General features: G+C 38.5%; 1 protein-coding gene across 4 annotated transcripts; it reads right to left on the bottom strand.

The window, feature by feature from the left end:
• Positions 1–398: 398 nt before the first annotated feature.
• On the bottom strand, positions 399–27,040 carry LOC132178626 (uncharacterized). Of its 4 annotated transcripts, none has more exons than XM_059591089.1 (13): positions 26,452–27,040; positions 22,374–23,100; positions 13,997–19,989; positions 11,543–13,056; positions 10,884–11,147; positions 10,108–10,328; positions 9,071–9,342; positions 4,501–7,558; positions 4,287–4,419; positions 3,311–3,822; positions 2,273–3,181; positions 1,363–1,545; positions 399–937 (listed from the first exon to the last, which is right to left on the bottom strand). In XM_059591089.1, the coding sequence occupies exons 1-13, from the start codon at positions 26,796–26,798 to the stop codon at positions 740–742; spliced, it is 14,331 nt and encodes a 4,776-aa protein (XP_059447072.1). In that variant the 5' UTR covers positions 26,799–27,040; the 3' UTR covers positions 399–739. The 4 variants fall into 4 exon arrangements, with proteins under 4 accessions (XP_059447072.1, XP_059447073.1, XP_059447074.1 ...); XM_059591090.1 differs by having other exon boundaries at positions 1,363–1,539; XM_059591091.1 differs by lacking the exon at positions 26,452–27,040 and having other exon boundaries at positions 22,374–22,846; positions 22,965–23,048.
• Between the last annotated feature and the right edge of the window lie 727 nt (positions 27,041–27,767).

The raw sequence follows: 27,767 nt of genomic DNA, 5'->3' as shown, positions 1-27,767 counted from the left end.
TATTGTCAATCCCTTTTGTACCATAACAGTAACATTCATTATTTATCCAGCTACTAGTTTACTGCCTTTTTTTACTTTTCTTTCTTAACACAAAAAGAAATGTTACTTGTGTCATTGAAATTTTCCAATATCTTCCAACACAACCGTTGTTAACCAAAAAAAAAACAAAACAGTAGTTGAAAACTGTCAGTGAAATTTTGATAATAATGTGTTTCAATTCAACCAAACTAAGCTATGAAAATGTCTAATCACTTCTCAACTTTCGGCTATTAGGAATTCAACGGTGATTTTTGTTACACATCTACGTACTCTTTATAAATTTACATTCGACATTTATTATTATTATTTCAATCAAACTGAATTAAGCTATTAAAGTTTCTAAATAATAACAAACAAAAAAGGAAAAAATCTGGATAATATACGATGGAAGGTATCAACTTCCAATTTCTCTGTACATAATAAATTAAGACACTATGTGCAAGGGGCACAGTGAACAAATGATGCTACAAAACACCCCTACAGATTCTAACAATATAGGCAAATTGAGGCTCAGTACCTCATCAGGCTTTGTATATACTCCAAAGGGAATTAACTTCCCTTAATCCCTTTCCCCAAAAATACTACACATACAATGTAACCCCTTTGGTTTAAATGAAGTGAGAAGATTCCAGTTTCGCACTAGATCTAGGAATATAAAATCTATATAACAACACACCCCCATCCGGAGCATCAGAGGCTGTCATGGCCGATAAATTTTCACGGTTTTTGTGACATGGACCCGGCAAAAGGGACACTTGGCTACGGCAGAAGAGCATCTGCTACAGAGTACATGGCCACAGGGAACGATTGTTAGGTTGACTTCAGTGCTCAAACAGACACGACAAAGCCATGCTGCCTTTGCTGTATCGGCTTCTTTTGCAGCAACATCGGCTTTTTCCTGCAATTTTATTTCATAACATGACAAGATTTCAGTAGACTTGAGCAATCATAGGATTTGACAATCAGCAACCTCAATATTTAAAAATCTTCTTGATATGTAACTTAGAATGCTGGCTTTCAACCAGTCAAAACCATTGGCCTGCAATTTTATTAATCACAGTAACTGGAATGCTGAGTTTCATTTCATAAGTGCCTTAACATTCAGGCCGGGGTAGTTCATGTTTAGGAAACCCAGATTCATACCTCCAAGTAGACCCTAAAATTGTCGAGTTCACGGGGCTGATTCTAATCAACCTGTGAACTCGACAATTTTAAATTGCACATTATTTTGTAAAAGTTAATACATGTCTTATGCCCCTTTACCAATGTAGACTTGAACTGATGGATGAGAAACGATATAATTCTAAACTGCAAATTACAAACCTGCTCAAGCAAGAGTGCTGCCCGAGACTCCTGTAACTGTTCTTGCAAGGTTATAGTTCTTTGCAGTAGGGACTGCTGCTCCATATCCATATTGATCCCAGCTGAAGAAAGCATCTCGTGAACGGCCTGCACAAGTTCTGCAGGAGAGACTCTGCCATACTGAAGCTCTTTACCAGGCTGCAGCTGCCCACAAAGAAAACCCTCAGTTTAAGGTGTGATGACATCTGACCAATGCATAAGACATAACAGAATAATCAAACAATACTAGAAAGTCCAGTAGCCATGGGTTCAATCAAACATGACCATGGCCCAGGACAGGAGTTATGACAATCATTTCTCACCACATAAGTTTAACATCAAGGCAGCATATTACCTTATATTTGAAGCATTCTATGGGCCAGGAAAGTGCTATTTCATTTCTATATTCAAGTTTTCCACAACATGATTCCACCAATATTTTTTTTTCAGCACTGAAAATTCGCTAGTGGAAATGAAACAGTTCTATTCCACAGAAATAGACCCAATGTTTTGCTACAGTTATAGTAGCTTAAAATATATTTAAGCTATACAAGAATGGTAATTGGGTAGAGAAAATACATAGAACAAATATAAAAAACAGGTAAAAAAACCACAAGAACCAAAAAAGAAAATTTATCTGTAAGGTTGATTACGCCTAAATGGGAGTCAACATTAACACCCATATGACTGATAGAAATCTATGCATCAAGAGGTCCTGAGCAAGAATGAAAAAGACATGCAGGGTGCAGGATGATAATATTGCAGAATTATGTGGATATATAAGTCTCTTTCCTTTTAATTGCAGTACAAGTTTTTTTTCCAAAAGAAGGAGAAACAGACAAAAGAGAAGAACCTTAATACATAATATAAATGGATGAAGAGAGGACCAAACCTGAGAAGATCTTGTTTTGGCACCACCAGAAATTTCGGGCACCTCAACATGCATCCTGCTACCAATTACTGACTGAGTACTATCCAGCAAGGTTGCCGAGGAAGCCTCATTGCCCGCCGATATGCTCCTAAAAGAGAAAACTTGTGAAGAAAGAACTGGCTTAGTCAGTTCTGGAGAAATTTCTACTTTGAATCTATAGAGTGCTTGGCCTGCACGTGGTCTAACATCCTCTGGAACTCTACCATATTTCAGCTTTTCTCCATTTTGAGACCGCCAAGCCACTATTTCTCCCGCATAGAAGGGTCTTAACGGGTGAAATTGTACTTGTAGGGCATCTTGAGGCAAAATTTCTTTGCCTATCACATTAGTGCTTCCACTTGTGGGTTCTCTCTTGTCAGTACAAAGCTTCAAAATATCAACAATTGCAGTCTCACAGCCTTCAGGACAGGAAAATAAAGATCCAATAGGTAACGGGGTTGGGGAGCCTAAAACCTGGCTCACAACAATCGCAATAACATCAACAACAGAAATATAGGCCGGTGGCTCAGCAACTAGAAAACAGGCATTTGACCTACTAACAAAGTAAAGAGTTCGATGTTGTGATCCGTCCTCCCACTCTGGAATAATGGAATCCTTAGCTGCACGTGTAATGTCTACAGAGTTTGGAAGAAGCAAAAGACGAGTATGGAGGCACTTAACAAACTGCAACTTCTCTGCAACAGATTCTAATGAATCTTTTACGGTCTCCAAAGCTAGATTACTGATTGCAGGAATGTGACTAGCCATACTATTTACAACAGTTTGTACAGCAAGCTGAAGTGATCTGCTGAAAAGCTTCTCTCTGATGGCTCCAACTGGAACCGATCCAATGTGTTGCAAAGCCTGTAGATGCTCCTCAGGATCTAGTTCCTGCAAACAGATGCATATTTTACCCAATCAGCAGAAAAACCTACATCCACCACATCTGGGAGAAAAAAAAAAAAAAAAAGAACAAGTCACTAAGAATGCAGGAAAAGGACTTTCAGAATATCAAGCTACCTCTATCACTACATCAGAGAGCTTTTTGATAACCAGGACTATACATATTCTCTCCGGAAGATGTGGGTGAACAAATCTTAACCTGGAAGTGTCAATGCATTTGACATATCGGGAGCCATAAGCATCAATATATACACAGGAATTTGCTTGCACAAGTCTGCAGCCATCATCCGGGACTATTGCTTCTGATTTCCAGATGGACCCATCAGACTCAACAGTCTCACATACAAAATACAAAACTTCCATCACAGCACGGAGTTCATTTGGGTTTAAACGCTGATATCCACAAGCTTTCTGGAGATTTAAAAGGATATCCTTTGCAGAAGTAACTGATAGAACGTCTTGAAGTCCCAAATCTTTGAGAATCTTTACAAAAGGAAGATACAAAGAAGAAAGTTCAAATGCAAATGGGGACAAGTTAATTGTCAGACGCACAAAAAGAGAGTTTGCAGTCACCAAACGTGTTCCATTTGCAGCAGGCAGAAATGCCACTCTCTGCAACTCCATTATATCTGCATTAAAACAAAAAAACAAACAAACTATAAATAAGAAATGTAGAATTTGTTGAGGGTATTATTGTTGAAAAGGAGCAAACCAACTGAACTTCAGCTATTTCTGACTTATGATATATTCTCCACATCTCTATATGACCAAGTTGAATGGTTAATAGTCTGCATGTATGAGTTGGAAAATAAAAAAGAAACTTTCGATAAAAAGACACATTCAGTATATATTGTTTGCCTTATCATCTCTTGTATAAGAGGTCCTCTAGTGTAAAGTGTCTAAATTGTTCAAAGATCTATTATTATTTGTGAAAATGGATGAAGCCCCATCAAACTTGATTGGAAGCCGCCCCATCAAACTTGATTGGAAGCCACCCCATCATAGTTTTTCACTAAAATAATTAAAAATAAAAATAAACAAAATAAAAATAAAAATGTTAATAAAAAAATAAAAAAATGAAAGAGAAATCTACCTGAAGAAGAAAGGGAACCCCAAACCTTATCCAGATACTTCAAAACCTCACAACAAGCTTCATCAATGGTCATCAAGCCTGATGCAGTTGGCCAGTGAGCCAGAGTGTCCTCACCACCATTTCTTCCAATAACCTGGGGCACATTTTGTATTAGAACGATTGTTTGCATCAATAGTAATCTTGGAAAAATATAGAAGGAAATTGAGTATCTGACCTGCAAATGTTTTAGAACTGTAGAAAAAGCTGGAGGGCTCCTCAGGTGTAGTGCTCCCCAAGAGTACTCCGGAGGAACAACAGCTTGTTTAGAGATAATGGGCACACAACTCCAAGCCAGTGGCCAATCCTTGGACAGAATTGCTTCGCTATATGAAGTGAGAACTCTCTTACCACCTTTTTTGCCTCCAAAATTTGGCAAGCCCAGTTCAGCAGGTATGCACGCAATTCTGCCAAGGAGATTACAGAAGTTGTTTCCATAAAGCACGGCAAAATTTGTCAAAATAGCTTCAACAACCGATCCGGCTAATGAACAAATTTCCATAGAAACTTCATTCTGAGAGTTGGTTATGTCCAACTCAAAAACATCCAAATTCCCTGATTTCATGCATTCACTTCCAAGAAGCTCTACTCTTTTGGCACATTCAAGTATTACATCTGCTTCTGTTGCAGTTCGAAGGCCAATTTTCCTCAAAATGCGAAGCCACCCATCTGTACTGAACCTTTCTCCTGGAAACTTTTTTCTCTCACCAGAGAAAACAGAAGTTAATAAAGCATCAGTGGGATCAAAGAGATCCTTTGGTCTAAACAGATCCGTGGAAAATTCATCAGCATTCCTCACAAATTTAGTTTCCCTCAAAGCTTCAACTAAAGAAGAATCAACCTGAAGATCTAGCCAGTTCATGTAAAGATATATCAATATATCTTCCTGTTCAGACTGAGGTTTTCCCTCAAACCCAGGCAATCCAAACCTTATCAAAATTTGTTGGTCGTGCAATTCAGAGACCCCAAGGGCTCGAAGTAATGAAAACTCAATTGAATCTGTGGAATAAGAAAGGCAACGCTCATCATATGGTTTAAGGAATGAATTTGAAGAGATCATACATTGATCTTCTACGTGCAAGCGAGTGTATGAACCCACAACTGTTTTATATATAGGTAGAGAACGTAAAATTTCAAGTTCTTCAACTGTGTAATTAGAGCTGTTAGAAGAGTAATCATTAGCAAAAAGGGTAAAAAGTTCATCTCGATCTGAAGTTGAAAGAGAAGCAAGTTCAGGGAAATAGCCAGCACTTTTAGCTGCAACAAGCTTGGAAGCAATAACTTGCCCTAATGATTGGCTGGAATTGGGGAGGAAACTGCACGGAACAGCGCAGTCGATGAAAGCTATATCATAAATGGGGATGTTACAGTGGTTCAACAGTGACAACAACCAAGGGTATTTGGTTCTGGCTGCTTCAAAAGCCGAAACATAGGATTGAACTACTCTAGTCTCAGAGGTGAGGTTCATAGGTAATACAGCTGGATCTCTTCCTGTTACGCCTATTTCTGAGACACTATCTGCTGAGGTTGGAGAAGTAACTGGCGGTGGAATGAAGACCAAATGACGCTCCCTTACACGGCATAAGATGGGCCTCCCAAGAAAAGCAGGAATTATGGGCCAATCAGAAAAGAGAGAGAGGTCTTCCAGTGGCCATCTGAAACTTTTCCAAAAGAGTCTTATCCATTCAGGGGAAGGGCCACCTTCACCGCCAGAACTCGATGTTTTCTCCCACGAAAACCAAGGAGCCATATTTGAACCCATTACATGACTCACCCAGTTAGCATGGAAAAGTAGCCTCATATGACTAGCCAGTAAGTGAAGAGAGAAATTCTGTAGTCTTAACAATCTCTGAAGAGCAGGATTCGAAAAAAAATCAGCCAAGATTGATCTATCTAATATCTTGGGATGGATAAACTTTGCTGCTAACGGGCTCATTAGTTCCTGCTGATCCTTGTCTCCGTACCAAAGTTCAGTAACCCCCAACTTTGTTAGATGATTCGTTGCAGTTGGACATGGTAAACCTTTGAGCTCAGCAGCTATTGATAGAAGCTTCCGATCCACATTTCCACTGCTGCTATTACTGCTACTGCCAATGATGTTTCTTTGAACTAATGGCCCTCCACTCCGACCAATATCTTCAACAACTACCCGCCCAAAATCAAATATAGCCTTCCCCAAACTTGTCATCATTTCAAGAGCATCTCCGGAGCTGGCTGCACTCTCGGTGGACAACCCAGGAAAACTACCCACACGAGGGACTGAAACAGAAGTAGAACTACTATCCACAACATTAGATGCTCTATAAATAGAATTAGAGTTAATGGGGTTTAGTGATGCATCATCTTCAATTAAATTGGATGATCCTGGGAGCTGAATATCAGACAAGCAATACTCAAGAACATCCACATATGTATCAACGGATCGAAGAACAATAGATGTTGAAGAAACCCTTAGAAGGTCTCGAACCATTTTAGGTTTAATTTCTCGAACTGTAGCCCCCACAGCTTGGATCTCAGTCACCAACTCCCATGGTACTGAAAATACTGGGTAATGCTCCTTCACAAAGCCACAAACCGTAGCTGGAAGCAAATTACCACTCACCCCATTCCCTGGTTGTGAAAGAAACATCCCCTCTTCAGCCTTGACTAAATTTCCTGAGTACAGCTGCCACACAGGAAGGTTGATAACATGGACATAAAAAGGCTTTATTACCTGCTCAACTAGACATTCCCAATCTGCTTTAAGCACTTCTGTTGAAACTAAATTTCTGTCATTTCCAGTCTGATCAATCAAAGCATGCTTGCTAGACCTTGGCCAAAAGGAATAAATTTGATCTCCATAGGCCTTCAAAGGCAGACTAACTGCACGACCTGCATTTGACTCAATTCCAGAACTCGATGGGTCTCTTCTTAACTTTTGGATTTCCAGTATCATTTCAATGTAGGAGTCTCGAACACATGACATCAGTTCTCTGTTCCAGGCTTCAATTAAGTGATTTCCAGCATCAGGCTGTGCTGCTATCAAAGCTTCCTTGTCTTGGTGCTTAAAAAGGAAACGACCGCCATTGTGACAAACAAGGAAACATCCAAAAACAGTGACAGGAAAATCTACTGCGCCAGACAAAGGAAGAGGTGACATCATAGGATTCGTTAAATAAACATCAGCAGGATTGCCATCTCGGGAAATATGAGCTGCAACTCCAGCAATAGGTGTTAAGTTGTATGACAGATAGCGCCTGCAATAACAAAACAATGCCAACAAACAAGTCAATTGAAAGAAAGCTGCAGAAATTTTTCTCAGAAACACAAAAGGGTGGGATAAATGATCAGATTGAGTTACTTTTGCCTCAGTTGACTACTGTTCAGATACAATTAATTGAACTACCAAAAAATAATTCAAAATACAATTTTGTAAGAAGAAGATGCGGAACAGGACACAAAAACTAAGAGCTGCCAACAAAATTTCTTTACACCAATGAAATTCTTTTGCAGATAATCATGTTACCACAATTTTTGGAAAAGAACCAACAGTCCAGCGTACATTTTAAAAAGAAAGTGAAAGCGTGAATCATGGTTTTATGGTAATAATTAATTACAGAACTATCAAAATTCTGCTCACCGAGAACAGAAATACATCCTTCAATAAAATTTCAATGAACAAGAGACCAATTCTAAGGTCCAGAAGAAGGTTAGAGGATCATTACCAAAAAAGACAGAATATGAAGGTCTAACGATAATAGTCAAACAAAAAGATTCAGTCATTTATCAAATTGAAGAATAAGAACATTTCCAGTCAACTATTTATTCCAAAAAGCCTTTTCATGAAAACTTTACCATAAAGGTATTACTATTCTCAAGAACAAAACGAAAAATACCATAGATTTAAACAGCTATCTAATTATACTCAGTGAAAATGTTTTCATTGAAACTGGGAAAAAAATAACAAAAAAACTACCCAAAAAGAAGAAGTTCTCTATGTGTGTGCGATCAAGTGCCCCTGCAATTTTTGATAACGGGCTTATGACTGCAAATACTGATTTGTATGTGCTAAAACTGAATCCTATAAGACATAAAGACTAACATATTTTTAAAAGATTAAATATAAATATTAGATTAATTGCAGCTATCCACCCTAAACCATGAAGTCATTTGTAATGTTCACCCTAAACTACAAATTTTTGGAATCAACACCCTATTCAAGATTAAATTGCAGTGTCCACCTCACCAACCAAAAAAAAAAAAAAAATTAACAAATTAGTGGGCTGGTTTGGTGCACTAATATGTCAAAATTAACAAATTAGTTCTCATTAATTTTCAATGTCCACCCTAAACAGTCAACTAAGTTGTTAATATAACACTTATTGTGGATGATACTTACAAAAAAAAAACACTTATTGTGGATGGCTAGGTGGACATTGCAAATTAATCTTGAATTAGGGTATTGATTGCAAAAATTTGTAGTGTACGTTAGATATTGCAAATGACGCATAGTTTAGGGTGAAATTGCTACATTAACCCAGAAAAAAAAATATAAAATTCACCTTGCAATTTCAAAATTGCTGTGTTGTATTAAAGGAAAATGACTTATGCACACTTTGCTTTTAAGTTAGATAATGCAAATGATTTAACAATTACCACCCCAATTAATAAAAAAAAAAAGGATGAAGATATAAATTCACCTTTCAATTTCAAAATTGATGTGTTGTATTAAAGGAAAATGTCTTATACACACTTCGCTTTTAACATACCTATCAAGAGCCATATTTCTTGTTTGTCCAGAACCCAGGCTGAGTGCAACAAGCCATCGATCAACAACTCTAGTTCCTCCTTGGAAAATTTGCACATCTATTACTTGCAATTTTATTGCAGCACTTGAGCTACTAAATAACCTCGATATTTGGAACTTCCTCCACTTCTTTTCTGAAAAAGGATTCCTCATATGAACATATGATGAATCAACACAAACTGAATAATCCTGGCACAGCTCTGGGTTTCCCTCCTCCCATGTTGAGAATGACACCTGTTAATATATAAACTTGTGTAATATCATCCATAAGACAATATTACAAGAAAATAATAAAGAAATTTTTCACAGAGATTATTAAACAACCATGAATGATTCAGCTTTTCAGAAGTAATAGATACTCCTAGAAAACCAAACAAATTAGAAAACTAACTTAGCTCCTTTAAATTGTGAATAAACTAATAATAATTTAAGAAGTGCATCTTACACAAGTCAAAAAAATGAAGTCCTAATATATATAAGTAATGAATATCATTAATGAGCGCAGACAAATGCAACCCTAGTATAAGGATGTATACAAGAAACAACCCCCATTAGAAAACAAAGCCCATAAAAATCTATTGTCGTTTAGCTAGGGACAAAATTATGAGCATCAAGATTGCAATCCCAAGATAAGGTCCGAGCATTAAAATCGCTAACCCTTGGATAAGGTCAAAGTAGATAACGAACGGGGTAATTTGATCAACATATTCAGAGCACCCTGCCTTTGACCAGAAAAAAAAAATGCACCACCCTGCCTTTGAGGACTTTAGAAGTGGCTTTGTTATTATGAAAAAAGGTTAATTTGATCATCCAATTAAATTCAAACTGTTGCTAAGTGCTGCCATATCTGATTTTCAGCTAAAAATTCCTCGTTCTTTTCCTTCTTCACTTCTCTTCTAAAAAGAGAAAAAATATAGGAAATATGTCCAAACATTATATTCTATAACCAATGGCTACAGATACTAAATGATATGCTAAATCATTCATGACTGTTAATACCTGTAAAATTGACTTCAAGAATAGAAGTGTTCTAGATCCATGCTCCAAAAATCTGTCAGTTATTTGTTTTATTCTCTTTAATCCAATCTCCAGTCCATCTTTTAAACATTCTGACGACAATGGCATGCGGATAATGGTAGAATCTGATAGTGACCATGACATATTTTGACCGATCATCATAGGACTAAATTGATCACAAAATCGCCCAGTCAAATTAGTACCTGAAATACCAGAGAAAAAGTTGCAATTTTTCAATTCTGTTGATGCAGGAGACTAATTATAAAGATCCAAAGCATTACAAAAGTAACCATCCAAGAAAACTCGAGGACAAATCGCATTTTTTTCACTCACAACGACGGCATCACACCACTAATGATGGTGATATCGGCGCCGTCTATCCCCAATCATGGGCATAAAGCCCAATTCTCAGAAAGTTCACGATCAATAGAAGAAAAAAAAAACAAAAACAAAAACAAAAACAAAACAAAAAAAGCGAAAGGAAGAAGAAGCAGAATGGGTAGGAAATAATCAGATGCAGTGAGAGGATGTGAGATGTAATTATGGCTTTGATACCATTTTGTAGGGTTTCCATATATGTGTGTGTGTGTAACATTCAATGTAAAGACCAAAATACCCCGGTAACATATTAACCCTAAGAAGCTCTTCTAACCCAACGACAACAATGTCACTTGTAAAAAAGTGCCGGATATTTGAGAATATGGCCATGAAAAAAGAAACATAGCAAGCAACCATATGAATGGTGTTGAGCAAGATACCTGTCAGTGAAAACATTTTTGCTGCAGGAGCACAAGCTGAAGGTAGAGCAAGCGCCAGACCACGAGGATCAAACATGTAAAAGTAGCCACCGGAAATAATTGATAGGAGATCACAGACGAAATAACAGCTAAGCAGTCCCAAACCATAGTTAAGAGTATCGCCCCGAAGTCTCCATGGAGGGAGGAGCTGGAGGCCACTTACTTCCTCTCTACTCAAGCTGACCCCTTCCAAAATGGCTACTAGGGCAGGCCCTTGAAATTCACCTGTACAAGTCACAATGCAAACAAGATTCAGAATAATGATTCAATTTATGATAAGGCTAGAAAAATGCTATGACCTACATATATGAATACCATATAAAACATAATAAACTTCAACAAATTAGATTGCACTCAGTTACACCATGACTTCAGAAGAAAATTCCACTTTTTTTTCTCAACAGTTGCTAACCGCTTTACAGCATGGAAAGATATTTATTAAACTAATATACATTGCCACCTCTGCCAACCTGACATGGCTGATAGCCACAGCAACTACTAAAACTAGAGCTGTATTTTGAAGCTGAGAACCTCTGGATATGTCCGTTCATAATGAGGAACCACTCCTATAACATTAGCACATGCTAAGTAATAACAAACTCCAGTAATGGTATTGGTACCTAGATTGTGCTGCAGCAAAGACTGGCGAGGATGTTCCCTCTTATCAAAGATAAGGTGTAGCTTTTTGGCCTTGCAGCAATCTGCCAACTCAAGAAGGTCAAACAACAAGAAGTCATTGTTCCCATACAATGCCAAAAGCTCATTTATTCTAGCATAGTCCATGCATGACAAATCTTTAGTCATCTCTTCATCGACCAAAGAGAGGCAACGAAGCGACTGTATACCCAACCTGTTTGCCAGATCATTGCTGATACTTGGATGTGCAAAATGTTTCCCAGCAAGAGTATGGTTTTCCATCCATGGTGCATCATTGTACACAAGATCCCGTGCATGCCTCAGAACTCCAAAAGAATCTGGAATTAAGAATGGAGTCTCAGAAACCTCAAGCAATGGTTTGTCTGAGCAACAGTCTACAACAGCTTCAAGGACACAATGGACAAAACTTAACTGATCTGAGGACAATGGGAACCCTTTCACATCATTCTGCAAGCGCTGTAATACATTAAAATAGTCCCATACATCAAAACTAAGTCTGACACCTAATTCCAAAAGCAAAACTCTAAATTCCGATAATTCAGATGGAACAACAAACAAATAAGGAGAGAATTTGACAGGTGAATCAAATGCAAGTGCATTTGGAAATACAAAATCATCCCCAATCCAAACCCAGGAAACGCCAGTTAAAGCTGATTTTAGCACCATCAAATCCTCAGTACCAATATAATCTTGCAATTTTGAGTAAAGCAATGGTATCCCTTTTTGCAGTGCAACATCAAAATCAGGTTCCACCAAAGACTCTAACTTAAGCTGGCCGTAGAACTTGGATAGCTCAATTAACTGAGTGGACAAAACATCTATGGTTGGGCAATCCATCCAACCAAGTTTATGTTGTAGGTCCATTGAGCAGCATTCGCCATCTAGTATATGCATTGAACACGACACCATCCACATTTGTGTTTTAGGTCTCACTATGCTTGGGGCTGCTACTTGATTACATGATTTTAACCAAGGGAGTCCTTTCAAAGGTGGATCAACAGAAACAGGACACCAAGCAATAGCCTTCATTTCAGACCAAAATTCTTCTTCTGGTTTGTCATCAATCATGGTGCCTAAAAGAAAACTAGCATCAAGATTTTCTATACAATAGTTCTTATCCCCCTCGGAAGAGTCAACACACGTTGGATTACCATCTACAAGACTGTTGTTATTTCGTACCATGGGATCCTCTGATTCATCCCAATTTCCTGCTGCTCCATCAGTTGAGAGCTTTAATGCCAGAGCATCTAAACAGACAAGCAACTTCTTCCCATAACTCGGTGCTTCTGAGTCCCCAGCATCATGCATTAGAGAAACTGATCTAGCACAATCAAGCAAACCAGCAAAACCTAGAGTTCTTCTAAGCCCAAGGCTTACTAAAGTCTCCAAAGTTTCGGGATCTGAGAATCTGTCAGAAGGAAAGAAAACTTCACTGTGCAGCATCTTTCGCAGCTCAGGAACACGGGGATCATAAAGCCTGCCAAAGTATTATAATAAGAAATACATTCATATCAAATGCTTTTCATGATGCTAATACAAGCAGACTAACTGCCTGACTAGGATTAGTTGTCCAAACTATCATGCTCTCGTTTGCAAACATTTACCATAAGTTTGTCAAAATATTTTTGTCTGGGGATGCAAATTGCACACCACCACTTACTTTCAAAAGACACAGCATCTTACTCATTAAAAAAAAACACATCATCCCAGACATTAAAAGGTAAAAGTAAAATAACTGCCATGTAGATAATCATATTAATCTCCAATTTATCTCAAGGTTTCCCATATAACCAAAACCCAATTTGAGGCCAAGATTATGAATCCCAGAACATAGAATATGAACTCAGATCTTGCAAACAAAAATAAACCAAACAAGAAATAAACCCACGAAAGTAAAGATGCATCAAAGCTACCCTTATCACTCTGATTAAAACAAAATGAAGCTACATAAGAAATAGATTTGAAAGGATGCAACAATCTTACCCTTGTCACTCTAACAAGTACCTCACGATATATTCATAGTATGCCCTATAAAGCAGCATAGATCATAAGGAAACTGCCAAAGGTGAACATTAATCCAGATTTATTTTATTTATGTAATATGAATCTATTCAGAATCATTCAAAAAAACAAAACTTAAAACTTCAGTGAACATTATTTCATTCAAATAACTCACAAAGACATAGAAGAAACCGCGTTGATTCCTTAAAAAGTACTTTATATTGAATGTCAGTAGTATAGTATATGATGTACGAGCCCATTTTTTTCAAATGTTCTGATAAGAGGGTAAAAAAAGGGGTTGAAACTGGCATTACTATAATAAAAGTACGCAAATTTTACCTATCAAAAAAAATATATAAATAAAAGTACGCAAATTTTAATCATCTAGAAATCAAGAATTGCATGAAAAATCATACCCAGATGGCTGTTGCCAAGATCCATTGGCTGCCAAAACAAAAGGTGTTGTGGAAAGTGCAGATTTAATAGAAACATCCTCTTCAATCAAAAGCTTCACATCATGTAGAATGGCTGAAAGAGCCTCCTGATGTGAAACAAATTCTGACATGCGGTTGAGCACGTAATCTTTGTAGAGTTCCACCCTGGAGGGTTCTTTAATCTCCAAATACCTTCTCAAAATGATTCTTTCTTTTTCCGATTCTGTGCGTACAAAGTCATCATTCAAAAGATCCTCGCGCACATCATTAGGTTTAAGCCATTTGATAGGTTTACTCAAACTTACAAGCTTTCTACTTCTATATGACTCAAACATAGGTAGGCATTTGATGATGTCAATATGTGTGTCTTCAATATGCTCTTCAACGAACCACTTGGACTGAAGAATAAAACTCCGGAGTTCATGTAGCTCCCCTTCTGATGCATCACAAAAAAGCCCCTCAATATTTTCTAGTTTACCAGCAATTGCCAGAAACGCATTTATTATGCCAGTTGCCGTTGGTGACTGCACAAACTTTTCCAACTGTGGATGATCTATTGGTAGGTCATGCCTCAAAAATAGACATCCTACTTTCAGCAACAAAGAGGACATGTTCTCACTCCACCCATCATCTTTAATCACATTCGAATTTTCAACTAGTTGCAAAAGATAATTACTCCCAGCAGGCAAAATAGGCCACTTAGAAAACACAGAAAGGTTATCACAAGATGACTTCAGATAGCCCCACAGAAGTCTTATCCAGTCTAAACTTGGATGGCCCTGATGACCGGGAGTCCAAGTCACCTGTTTTGCCTGCTGCCACTCTGCTGGAAGTAATTTCAAAAAGAGTTTCTCCAGCAAATCGCATGAGAGAAAAGAAATATTCGAGTCCTTGCCAAGGGCTATGTCACATAGCTTGCCATGAATTCCTTCTGGGATTTCGCTGTCGACTAGTTGATGTGGAACTGAATCCTTGAGAAGACCATACTCGTCCCCCTGTGAAATATAGATTCTTTCACCAAACCCCTTCCTGTCAATTTTTGTGAATGACCCATCAGCAAGAGGCAATAATGGCAAACCACATAAACTATCCAAATGAACAGGTACTATTAAGTCAACTAAGCAATATTCAAGGGTCAAAATCATTGCATTCCGGTCCTTAAATCCACGTTTTCTATAAATCAACAAATTCCTTAACAACTGTGGTGTCAGGAAATGCAACGTAGGGCAGAACTCTCTGAATCTCTCTACAATTTGCTGAGAAACAGTTACAAGAGGTAGACCAGCATCTGATAATGCCTGTACAAGATCATCTGCCTTGTGGAAAGTAAAATCAGGAAAAACAGCTTGCTTGGTTGAAATCCACTGTCCCCCTCTTGCTTTTGTGAATAATACTCGAAGACCAAAATCAGCAACAAAAATGTAGAGATTCCGTATCATTGATGCCCAAGGTTCCAATCCTGTTGTTGTAGGCCATAATGAAAAAAACAAATCACAGGGGCCAACCTCCAATGCGACTTTCTCAAGTAAATGACCATAAGCAGGAGCAACAACATCTTCAAGGATGTAAATATTCCAGTCTGAGCGTTTTTTTCCACCACCTGCCATGTCATTACCAAACCAGATGTCCCTACGATTTGAGGACAATTCAAAATATGCATTAATATGTGCTGGAAGACCCGTGCTAATTGGCAGTGGCAAAAAGCAGAAGGCGCGGCCTTCGAAATCCTTTCTATCTTGAGTAGAAGCCGTAGGAACCTGAAACGAATCGGGAGTATTTATAAACAAATCCTCTGTCTTTGGGATGTCAATCAATTTCCTATCAACCTTGACAGAATGTAAATACGCAGCAACACATGCCCATGGGATAAAATTATAGGACTTGTCGTTAGATGTTGCAGGGTTTTTGTTAGCTAACCCACCACCTATACATTCACTTGTTATCCAACAGTGTGATATATCACCAGATGAGCTGTGCTCCGTAGTAATAATCTTTTGACATTTATATGGCAAATCTCTATCAATGGATTTGCTCAATTTCTTCAGGAAGTGGTCTTTATCCATTCCACTATGCTGATTTCCATTGAAGAAGCTAAACATATCCTGTAGTGCATTGGATTCAATTTGAGGCTCACTAATGCAATGCTTGTCCACACGACGTATAAGCTGCATTTCATGTCCAGGTCCGTCCTTCACAAAAACAGAGATAGCTTTCACATTCCGCAGAAAAAGCAGAGCATCAGACACAACCTCTGAGAAAGAAGAAAAAAGAGAAATGATATCTTCAGGGGCATATCCTTCTTTCTTTATTTGGCTTCGGGAAGCAACAGTCTCGGTCCTAAGTGGAAAACGGAATAAGGTTCCAGGAAATGGGTGCTGCAAATCACAACCAAAGTGTAAGTACGGAGAGAATTGATCAGGAAATTGTTCCAAGATCCTTCTACCCGCAAATCTTATTCGCAGGCCAGGGTGGGAGGGAGAAATCCCAGGCAAATTACATGCATGAGGATCAAACATAACAATGTTTTCCCCAGAAACAAATGTGGGGATATCAGTAAAATGATAGACACAATTAAAACCCAGCCCAAATCGTCCAATTGCAAACGGCTTCTCTAGTTTACTTTCTTGACCAATGCGTGAGATGGCATAAAGATCTTGAGGACTGAAAACAGAATCATTAAAACAGTACAATGCAGGGCCTTGCCAATCTGCCATTTCAGGAGAGAGAACAGACGAAGTCCCATATTGAGTTTTATCCAAGAGAAAGGTCACCTCAGAAGCTCCTGCATCCTCTGCATTTTGCACCAGCTCAAATAGAATCCCAGGTCCATCTGCATACATTTCAAGTATATGTTTAAGCCTCGTTGTCAAGGCTTCATGCTGTCCAAAAGCTTCTGCAGCTCCGGACAAACTAACATTCATTGAATCAGCACTCTCAGCTAGCAAGGTTCTACGAAGCGAGCAGACACCAAGTTTCTCAGCAACATCATTGGATATGTTCCCATGAACAAATCTATGAACTGTTCTCTGCATGTTCAAAGTCAAATTTGAGGCACCAAGAAGTGAGTTATCAGGATCTTCTGAGCCAAGCAACCAGGGAGCATCATTATAAACCAAGTCACTGGCAGGAAGTAGTCTGCCTGAAACATCAGGTAAATAGACCTTAACTTGCTGATCACAAAATGGAGCTTCAGCCAGATGCTGCACAATCAATATGGCTGCTCTGATTTCTGGTGCATCAAGAGGGGAGGAACCCTTCTTTGCAGCCATTCTACACAGAATATCAGCGTAATCAGTGGGCTTCAAGAATTCCCGAATGCCAAGTTCTAAAAAAAAATTCCTGAAAACTGCTAAATCAACTGGTATAACACGTATATAAGGAGCCAAATGAAGTGGACCATCAAGGACCACCTCGTCCGAGGTTGCAAATCCATCTCCCACCCATATCCACCGACACCCTTCAAGAACAGCCTTTACAATGTCCATCTCATCTGAGCCACTCAAGCCTGTCAGTATTGAGTATATCCTTGGCATTGACACGGCTAATTCTTGCCTGAGAACCTGATCATTCACTATCTCATTATTTTTTCCAAGCTCAAGTAGTTGTGCGGCAATCACACTTCCACCTGGCTGAGAAGACCATCCAAGTCCATATGATAGAGCTGTGGAAGAGCATTCTCCATCCAGTATTCGCATGCTCGCAGAAACAAGCCACAAGTCTGTTTGCAATCTTACAAGCTTGGGGGGAGCAACCATGGATGACACAACAGGCCATGGTAATGTCTGGAAAGGAGCAGAAACTAAAACTGGGCACCAGCAGATCATCCGGAGATCATTCCAGAACTTTTCAAGGTCAGATTTCAAGTTGCGAGGTCTGAATGCAGTTGCAGCTCGTGAGAACATTCTGCTCACTGTTCTTTGATCATCATTTGCTGGACTGGGTAGCCACTTCATAGCATTAGCTTCTAAGTAGGAGAGAAGTACTTTGCCTCTTGAATATGCAGTTTGTTGATCCTCATGCATTAATCGTTCCACCTGTCGAGCGCTTTCTATCACTGTCTCAGGAGATACAGACGTTCTAAGGCCCAATCCTTGCAGCATGTCCAGAATGCCAGATTCTTGGAAAGGACCACAAGGGAAATTATCAGAGTCTTCTAATAATGCATATAATTCTTCATTACGAGGATCATACAACATATCAGGACCCCTAAGAGAACCACTAAGGGTTGGGACAAATTCCAAACTTCTCAAGCATTCCCGGAGAGATAAGTCCTCAACACACAACTGTGGTAGGTTTTGCAAAACAGATAGCATGATATTGTCACGAATTTCAGGTTGCAACTCCCTGACTCTACTAAACACATGTTTTCGGTAGAAACAAGCCTTCCCCATTCTCTCAATTCCATAATACCTTAACAGAATCTCTTCTTCACGAGTCGAAGAGCCAATAATGAACTCACCTCCCAAAAAGTATTCAGGGACATCATATGGTGGTAAATACTTCCGAGGATTCTCTAGATCAGAAAATTGGATACCTTGAGAAGATCCTCCACCAGAGACTCTATAGATAGGCAGCATCTTGCAATTTCTAAGGTTAGCATCATCCATACAATCTCCAATATACCATTTTGGATCAAAAAGAAATCCACGAAGCTCATTCCTCTCTTCCACTCCCAAAATACGAAGAGTTTGCACAATGCTGCAACCATCTGAAGACACAACATCAAATATTGATTCCAAAACACCTGCAGCATCGCCATCACATACATAGTGACATAAATCTGGGTGTTCAACTCCATAATTGGGGTTTAGTATCTTGCATCCAATCATAGCAAGTATGTCTCGCATCTTAATGGAAAGTTTTGCTGCACTAATAAGTTTTGATTGTTTAGAAACTCTGTACAGATGCCCAGATGTGGATGGCAAGATAGGCCAATCACCACACAATAACAAGTTCTCACACTGATTCTGAAGATATTGCCACAATAACACAAACCATGATGAAGTCGGATGATCATGACAAGACTCTGGGTCCCAGAAAACTTTGCTTTTATATTTCCATTCAGCAGGTACAAACATAGGGAAGAACTGAAGGAAATAATGAACGGTGAAAATAACAATATTTGACCTTGATGACTTTGCAATACCAGAAAGTCTATTCAGTAGATTGAGAGGAATATCCCGATCAATTAATCTATTAGAAATTTGTTGAAGCAGCATGTACTCTAACTCGCTGCAAACAAAATAAAAGATTCCCTTTGTTGCTTCTGACAATAATCCGAAATCACCATTTGCCAAAGGAAGCAAAGGCAGATCATATGCATGTGTAACAGCTTCAGCATCTATTAAATCTTCGAGACAATATTCCAACAGTACAAGCTTGTAAGATTTGCTTAAAGAAACAAGATTTTTGCTTTCCCTAAGAAAATGGCGTACTGTATCAGGAGTTATCACTTTCTGCTTAACTTCAGAAGCATCTCTCAAAAGCATATTAACCAAAACATCGGGTAAATGCACAATAGGCATTCCTAGCTGCACCAGGGCCTCACCAAGTTCTTTACTTTTACTGAATTCCTCGTCATGAAGAAAAGCTTCAACTGGTGAAACCCATTTTCCTCCTTCAAGTTCTGAATACAATACAGGAGCATTGCGGATGTTTCTGTATATCTGCTCGACCAAAATATTCCATGGCTCTTCAAAAGAACCATTGGGCCATAAAGAATAATATAAATTTGATGGACCCAGCAACCCTTGCACACCAAGCAACAATTGTGTAAAAGTGGGAGCCACAACATCTTCTAAAAGAAGCCTGTTCCAGGTAGAACGAATTTTTCCACTTCTGTCCATGTCAGCCCCATACCAAATGCCACGACGGTTTGATGACACCTCAAAGTACCCATTAACTTGGACACTTAGTCCAGTTCTAACAGGTAAAGGAAGGAAACAGAATGCCCGACCAAGCTTAAGAACATTATTCTGTTAAAAATCAAATGCAATAACATGAGAATGTCTTGGTAAAAGGGGAAAAAAGAACAAACAAAAAGAGATCCAGAACAGGAAAATAATTAACTAAAAGCAACAAGTCGTTGGTTTTTCACAAGAGTACTCAGTCGGTCATTCCCACAATCATGCACATCGAACAACATGAGAATTATTAAGACAGAACAAGCAAAACAAACCTTCTAAGCAATAAATATGAAATAAGATCCACATGCATAACTAATTCAAGAATCCTGAACTAACAACCTAAGTTTGGGTAAGCACCAAGAAATACTGCAACAAATTTAAAACCAATATAAATATTGCAACACAAACAAAACAAAAAACTAACATCAGAAACAAATATTTGTAGACAAAAAATGATATTTCAGCCTAGTGAATCATGCACCAGGAAAATTACAACAAAAAATAAATTGAGTTCCCATACATAGCTAGTAAGATAGTGTTGTGATAGTACAGAAGATAGAAAAAGACTGCCACTTTTTAAGCAGATATTTGGATTTTCTATATTTTATTTCTTACAACTGATTAAGCAATACACATCTATTTGGCTAAAATTTCCTACTTTCCCAACATGCTAGTTTCCTTCCCTATGTATTGAATAATGCTACACACACTCCCACTTCCACACTCTCACTTTCACATTCCCTGACATGGCTTTTAAAATAACCATTTGATCAAAACCCAATAATGATTCATTCCAAATCCAATAGTAATTTTAAAAGCCGGGTCATGGAGTGTGAGAGTGCGAGTGTGGAAGTGGAAGTGTATGTAGCATTACTCCTATGTATTATATATATAATTTTGAATCAAAGAACTAAAATTTTCAAGCTTATAAGACAACAAGTTTAACACAATCCGAAAACCAGCCAACACTAATCCTCTCCATATCCATGAGGAAACCATTCTTAGCATACAACAAGATAACCAGACTACCCTGAAGCACTATGGAACCTCTAGCATCAGTCACTTGCTCCACAAAATAAGAAAAACAATGGAATTGGAACAAAAGGTGGACTACCAAATGGAGGGTCTGAATTTGGAACCCAAACCAAGCAAACTTTTTAATAGACTTCAGCTAAGATGTTTAATAACGGTATGGAGAGACATTTTTCCCATCTTTTCCCAAGTTTTTCTCAAAATGCTTTTGGCCAATTTCATGGTGTTAAAAAAAATGGCCACTCATGAAAATGAATCATGAGGATCAACTCTTATCCAAAAGTACACTTCCATCAAAATGGATTTGTCATAAAAAGGCAAAGGCTCATTTACACTACCATACAGAATTAGCACCAGTAATAAATAGCTTGAAGCATATGCAACAAGTAAACTCCTTTACCGTTTAAACTGCATTAGAGATCTCATATTTGTATCACACAAATATAAATTCCAAATTTGTTCATACTCTAATTTCTAATTTTTCTACAGTTTGCAAACTCAAAAACTATCAAAATCATCTTGGAGACCAACAACCATGTCTACGACCATCTTATATTGCCAACAACTATACCTTTGCAATATATATATCTATAACATGATCTATTTCACTTCCCCACCTTTTGTGGGGGACTGAACAACAAAGTTCCCCATGCTTATTCATAAGTAATACACAAGTGACACACCCATACAGGACTGAACCATGACCTAGCCCTGACCCATTACTTATGGGGGGAAGATGTCTCTTGATTTCCAGTGCTTACTTAATATTACAACATCGCAAAGTTATAAGCGATGAATGACACGGAATATCCTCTAAAGTTTCACATGACAGGTTCACAAAACACTCTTTCCTGCTAGACCAAAAGCTAAAATGGCAAACCAAAGTATTAACAAGGGCCAAAAAGATATGACATACCAGCTAATAATATCAATTTAAAATGCGGTAAAAGGTATTATATCTAGCTTATACCATCAATCTAAAGTCGATCATATGGTAACAATAGACAAATATATAATTGGAAGTTTCCTAAATAAAATCCCATTAGATGGTAACAATGAACAAAATATATAATAGAAAGATTTTGAAAAGCTTCACATACTGTAGCATAACTACTCGAAGCAACAATGTACGTTAGTGAAGGTTTATATTCCCATTTCTAGGAACAGATGCATATAACATGACAATAAAGTCTAAAATTTATATCGTTGAATTGAAAATGTTCAAACTAGTAGCAACACAAATAGTCAATACTGTACAACATCCCACACACTTGTGTGTGTGTGTGTGTGTGTGTGTGTGTGTGTGTGTGTTTGTGTGTGTGAGTGAGAGATAAAAAGAGAGAGGGAGAGAGGGAGGGAGACAGAGAGAGAGAACTATGGTTGCAATAGAAGAGATTAAAAACTTGAATATTGCAAATTACATTAAATGAATCATCTGATGTGCATGCTGCAACTGATGCCCATGGCAGAAAGTGAATATCATATTCTTTGGATGCAGTAGAAGCGAAAGAACCAATCCTACTGGATGCTGAAGCCATTGTTTGCACTATATAAAAACTATCCATCCTCTTCTCAGATTGGGTTCCAATTGTTGCTTCGCTCAAGAAGTCCAATGAAAAGGCATCCACCATGTTATCAGTAGAATTTATTGACTTTGATAACCTCAGTAGTGCCTGCCGATGCCCAACAGTATCATTGTTCACCGAACTCACTGAGCAAGAATAAAGCTTCGTCGGCTCGGGTTCTCCAACATCCCACACATACATTTCAATGCACATAACACTTTTGAGAAAGAGTAGTGTGAAAACTCCTTCCTCATAAAGCTGAACAAACATGGAAGAGATGTCATCTTCCACGTACGATTGCCTCGAGAGATTACTTCTGACTGCCTGATCTGCATTCCTCAAAGGGAAACGGAATAAAGTTCCAGCAAAAGGAAGTTTCATGTCACAACCAAAAGCACAATATGGAAAGAATTGGTCTTTATATAGTGAGATGGCTGAAGAACTAACATAGTCAATTCGCTTTCCAGGATTTGCTACAGAAACCTTAGGAAGGTAGAAACCCTGAGGATCAAATAATACCACATTCTTGCCACTCACAAACGAAGGCAGATCAGTTAAATGATACACCGAGTTGAAGCCAACCCTAAAAAGGCCAATTATCAAAATAAAGTCAGCAAAAATAATGAAATCCTGGACAATTACACCAACAATAGATTGTAATATGATACATCTAGTAGAGGAGATAGACTATGAATAGCAGAACTGGGTCTTTACATCTAGATACAAAACAAAACATTTATTGGGTCCACAGTAAGATTGCTGTTAAGAGTCTTTGGAGTTTTCATATATATAAGATCAAGTCTCGCGGCACTTTTCACATCTAAGTTGTAGACTATAAGAAAATAATCTACAATGCCAAATGGCAAGTTACAACATGCATAGATGAATAAATAGATGAAAGGGAAAACAAAAATCAAAGAAATTTAAAGAAATAAAGCACAACACCGAAAAGTAACAGAAAACCAAAAAGGAGAAAGAAAAAAGGAAGGGAAATAGGAGAGCGAGAGAGAGAGAGAGAGAGAGAGAGAGAGAAATAAGGTAGAAAGAAGATATTATATCTCTACTCACAGCGTAAGTCTAATTTGATACTCTACATTGTGCTTGGAACTAGAGTTGGGTAGAATGGGATTTACTTCAGTCTAGCTGAATTGATTTGTTATCTATTGCAACTGTCTGGAACAAAGGTATATCAATCCATCATTCCATTCTGTTGTGGAAAAAAAAAAAAAGAGAACAAATTTCCCATCATGTCCCAAATGAACTGGAAAGGTACATCCCATTTTCTCTCAAATATTCAGATCACTTCCATCCTTTCTAAAATTTTGCTTCTCACTCCTTGCAATTACTGCAACAATTGTACTCTCACACTTACCAAAACCAACCTCCCCATACCACCCAGGACCCACCTGCCCCTTCCATCAACTCCAAGACACCCTCGACTACAGCTGCATCCAGACAGCAAAGCTGAAATCAGTTATTACTGTGTGCAGGGGAGTGTGAGAGAGAAAGTATACGTGTGCGCGTGTCATAGAGAGAGGAAAACAGCAGACGAATGGACAGAGGTAGTTTCAGCCAAGGACAAGGTCGAGAAAACAATTGAAAGCTCAACAATTTTGAGTTGATGCGGTCAGATTCTAATTGCAAAGGTCTTGATTCAAATGAAATCTATATCCATAGTGATTTCAAACACAAAAGTCACAAAATAGAATTTGAACTAAACCATTTCCAATTTCCAAATGTTCCCGTGTCTGTTACAAAACATCCATACACGACATAAGATATAAGAGATGCCTAATAAGCTTTTTTTTTTCAGATAGAAGCCTTATAAGCATTTTTCTGCATGAAATTTTCTTTTTTTATAAGCAAACATTTTTCTCATAGGAATAACAATTACAACCACAACAAGAAATAAGGAACCCCTTTACTAAGCAGTCCCCTCCCCTTGACTTTTATTATAGACATCAATAGTTACAAACCAAAGTTGTCCAAAGCCTTTATGCTGATTAATGGCCACTTTCTTGACTTCAGTCTAGACCTTTGCGGCATTCTTGTACTTGGTCTTAAAACTACAACACTTAGTGCCATCATAGTAATTAAATAGACTTTATTGGCGCCTCCTGGAAATAGGTCTTGGGCCGAAGGTGAAGGAAATTGACATCGCATTGCACTCTAAAAGTAAAACTTAGTTGTGACACCTCAAAAAGTTGGTCTCACATTGAGAAGATGAATTGTCCATATAGAGTGAGTGAATTATAGAGGAACTCATTGGTGCTTAAGTCCCACATTGGCTCTTGACTAGGTGAGATTGGGCGTTATAAGCAATTCTAGGGAGCTTCAATTGCTAATTAACTAGTCCTTTTGAAGTGTTAGCACAGATGTGGCTAGCTCTTTCTCTGGGTCATTATAAATGATATCAGAGCAACCTAGTTTCACCATGTGGCACTGCATAGTGTGGGCCCTGAGGAGGACATCAAGGATTTACGTAAGGGAGATTGTGACACCCCAGAAAGTTAATCCCACATTGGGAAGATGAATTGTTCACATAGATTGGGTGAACTATAAAGGAGATCATGGATGCTAAGTCCTACATTAGTTCTTTATTGGATGAGGTTGAACTTTATAAGTAGTTCTAAGGAGTTTCAATTACAACTTGACTGATCTTTTTAAAGTGATAGCACAGATGTGGCTAGCGTTTTCCCTAGATCGTTACATTAGTAGAATTTCTTACGACAAAAATGAATTACCATCGGAAAAGGGCAAATATTTTTCCCTGCACATAGTAATGATTCCTCCGACAACATCAATACGTTTGCTTGATCTCTCCCTCTAACAGTCGGTTTTGTTGGAAAGTCAACAGGCTTTCTACTGACCGACAGGAGCTGATTCGGTTCAATACTCAACCCCCTTGGTTGGTTGGATGGTTGGTTACCAAACCAATAGCCGCTGATAAGGTTTGAATACCGACCAAGGGGTTTGTGCTCAACCCTACAATAGTCCAACCTATAGTGAAATTAAGATATCATTCTAAAAACCATCAACAACCCATCTCAAAAGGCTCACTTGCACCCTCGAGTTCCACAATTTTATCATCAACACCATGGCTTTCCTCTTCCTTCTTTCTTCTTTTTCTCTTTCTTCTCTCCTATTAATAAGTTACACATATGCTTAATAGGTGCTCAACCATGACCACACCCTTCACCACCTCATCTTTGTTATTTTCGTCCAAATATCTTAATTTGTACTAAATGAATTTGATCTTAAATTTTCATATAGGGATTGTCTTCATTTTCCATTGTTTTCACTTATATACAAGTGTTAGCAATATATAATTATGTGTGTGTGTGTGTGTGTACACAACACATATGTATATATCTATATACAGGCCCTCCTGACGTGATTTCTGCCCTCATTACTATTAATTACACTCCTAGAGCTTCCACCACAGCACATCCAAATCTCTCAAAACAATCTAAACTAGCATGTATCGGATGCCCATGAGAAGTAGAATAAGGTTAAGCAGTTATCCTCACAATGCATGGCATTAGTTTTTTTTTGATAAGTGGTTATCCTCACAATGCATGGCATTAGTGCAGGAACCAGCAGCAAGAAATGAATGAGCACGCCTGTACATGCTATTTGATTATAAAAAAATAAAAATAAAATAAAAAAATCAAGACAAAATGATATGGAGACACGCAAAATCAATGGATGTCACCGCTTATAATGTATATGTACATTCAAAATAAGAATATTTTGAACTTTTGCAAGAGCTGTTTGAAACTTGAAAGGAAATCATATCCCTAACAACCTGTATATTTAAAGATTCAAACTCTAAATTCCGTTGCTTTTCTAACTGAACGAATTTCTATCAAACAACAAACACAACCACGCACAGAGCGCACATATATATCACGAGCGAAATTGGAGAAATTACCCGAATCGGCCGGTCTTCCACGCCTGCCCATGCTTACTACTCCCACCGATCCTCGAAATACTAACGAAATCCTCTTCGGTGAAAACCGCGTCGTTAAAGGCCAAGAGCGCCGGGCCTTGCCACTGCGCCAAGGCGTCAGACAAGAGCGACTCAGAGCCATGGACACGGCGGTCCAGGCAGAGCCGGACGGTGGTGGCGCCGGCATCGTCGGCGTTCTGTATGAGCTCCTTGAGGACCGTGGTCCCCTCCGGGTAGTTCAACAGTACCTCCCGGATCCGCCGGGTGAGGTCAACCTTCTGACCGAAGTCTTCCAGAAAGATCGACTCCGGCGTCGCCGGAGAATCCATCTTTGTATTCTTCTCCGGCGAATATGAGACTTTCGTGTTCGGGGAGGTGTCCGAGGTTAGACCATCGGAATGAAGCTAAAACCACAGGTGAACCTGTTGAGATTTGCGTGAATCGTGTGTTACCGTGGTGAGCAATTTGGAGAGAAGGCACCGACGAAGGTAGAGCCTCCTTTTTGGCTTCGGGTGAGCTTTCTTTTTCTTTCTCGTTCTTGAATGGGTCGACTTCTTTTACAGTCCGTAGTTCCTAGTTTGCACCGTAAAAGAAGCTGCGTTTGATGGACTATTTGCTAGTCACTAAAAATATTTATTATTTGTTACAAAAAAAGATATATATATTAATCCCGATTTCCCGAAAATAAATTATCCCTATTAAATAGTTAAAATCAAATCAAAAATAACTGAGCCTGAGGTTAAGATATAGGGTTTAAACTTTAAACTTTTTCATATTTCTTATCCCTTTTAATTGATTCATCGGGTCTTATATTCAAAATTCAATGTTTTTGGGTCATGTACGATGATAATTGGAATGTATGGCCCAGTGGGTACGTATTGATTAGTCCACACATTTATGCGAGCCTAGGAAATAGGCATGTTGTCACCAAGAGTCTGGGACCCAAAAAATGAGAAGAAAAAAAAAAATAAGTATTTCTTTCCTTGTTTAGGATATGTTATTTCCATATGTAGTTATGTGTGAGTGTGACCAGATGATTGGGGCATATGCTTGGTTTATAAAGAGGCCTCACCATCGATGGCTAGGCGCCAGATGGGGGGCGACGAGCAAGCTGAGATAGTTCTTGCAGGAGCCCAAGCCCACGGCCATGCATGTCGATCTCCGTTGGTTTTGCAATTTGTTACAATGGGCTTGGGCCTTGGGGAGAAAGAGGGGATTAGAGTTTGGGATGGGATTGGGGGATTTGAGGTTATGTTAAGTTCAACGTTTTCCCTTTTTCTTTTTTTCTTTGTTTTAAA

The sequence above is a fragment of the Corylus avellana genome, chromosome ca4, assembly GCF_901000735.1.
Source record: "Corylus avellana chromosome ca4, CavTom2PMs-1.0".
Lineage (NCBI taxonomy): Eukaryota > Viridiplantae > Streptophyta > Magnoliopsida > Fagales > Betulaceae > Corylus > Corylus avellana.
The sequence above is the reverse complement of the archived record's forward strand: the minus strand, read 5'-3'. Positions and strand labels throughout refer to the sequence as shown.

Coding starts and splice junctions, on each gene's coding strand:
- LOC132178626 (XM_059591089.1), bottom strand. CDS start 26,798: ATGGATTCTCCGGCGACGCCGGAGTCGATCTTTCTGGAAGACTTCGGT. Junction 23,101..26,451: donor TGGAAGACCGGCCGATTCGG/GTAATTTCTCCA, acceptor TGGCCTTTTTAG/GGTTGGCTTCAACTCGGTGT. Junction 19,990..22,373: donor CATCAGATGATTCATTTAAT/GTAATTTGCAAT, acceptor GATTTTTAACAG/AATAATGTTCTTAAGCTTGG.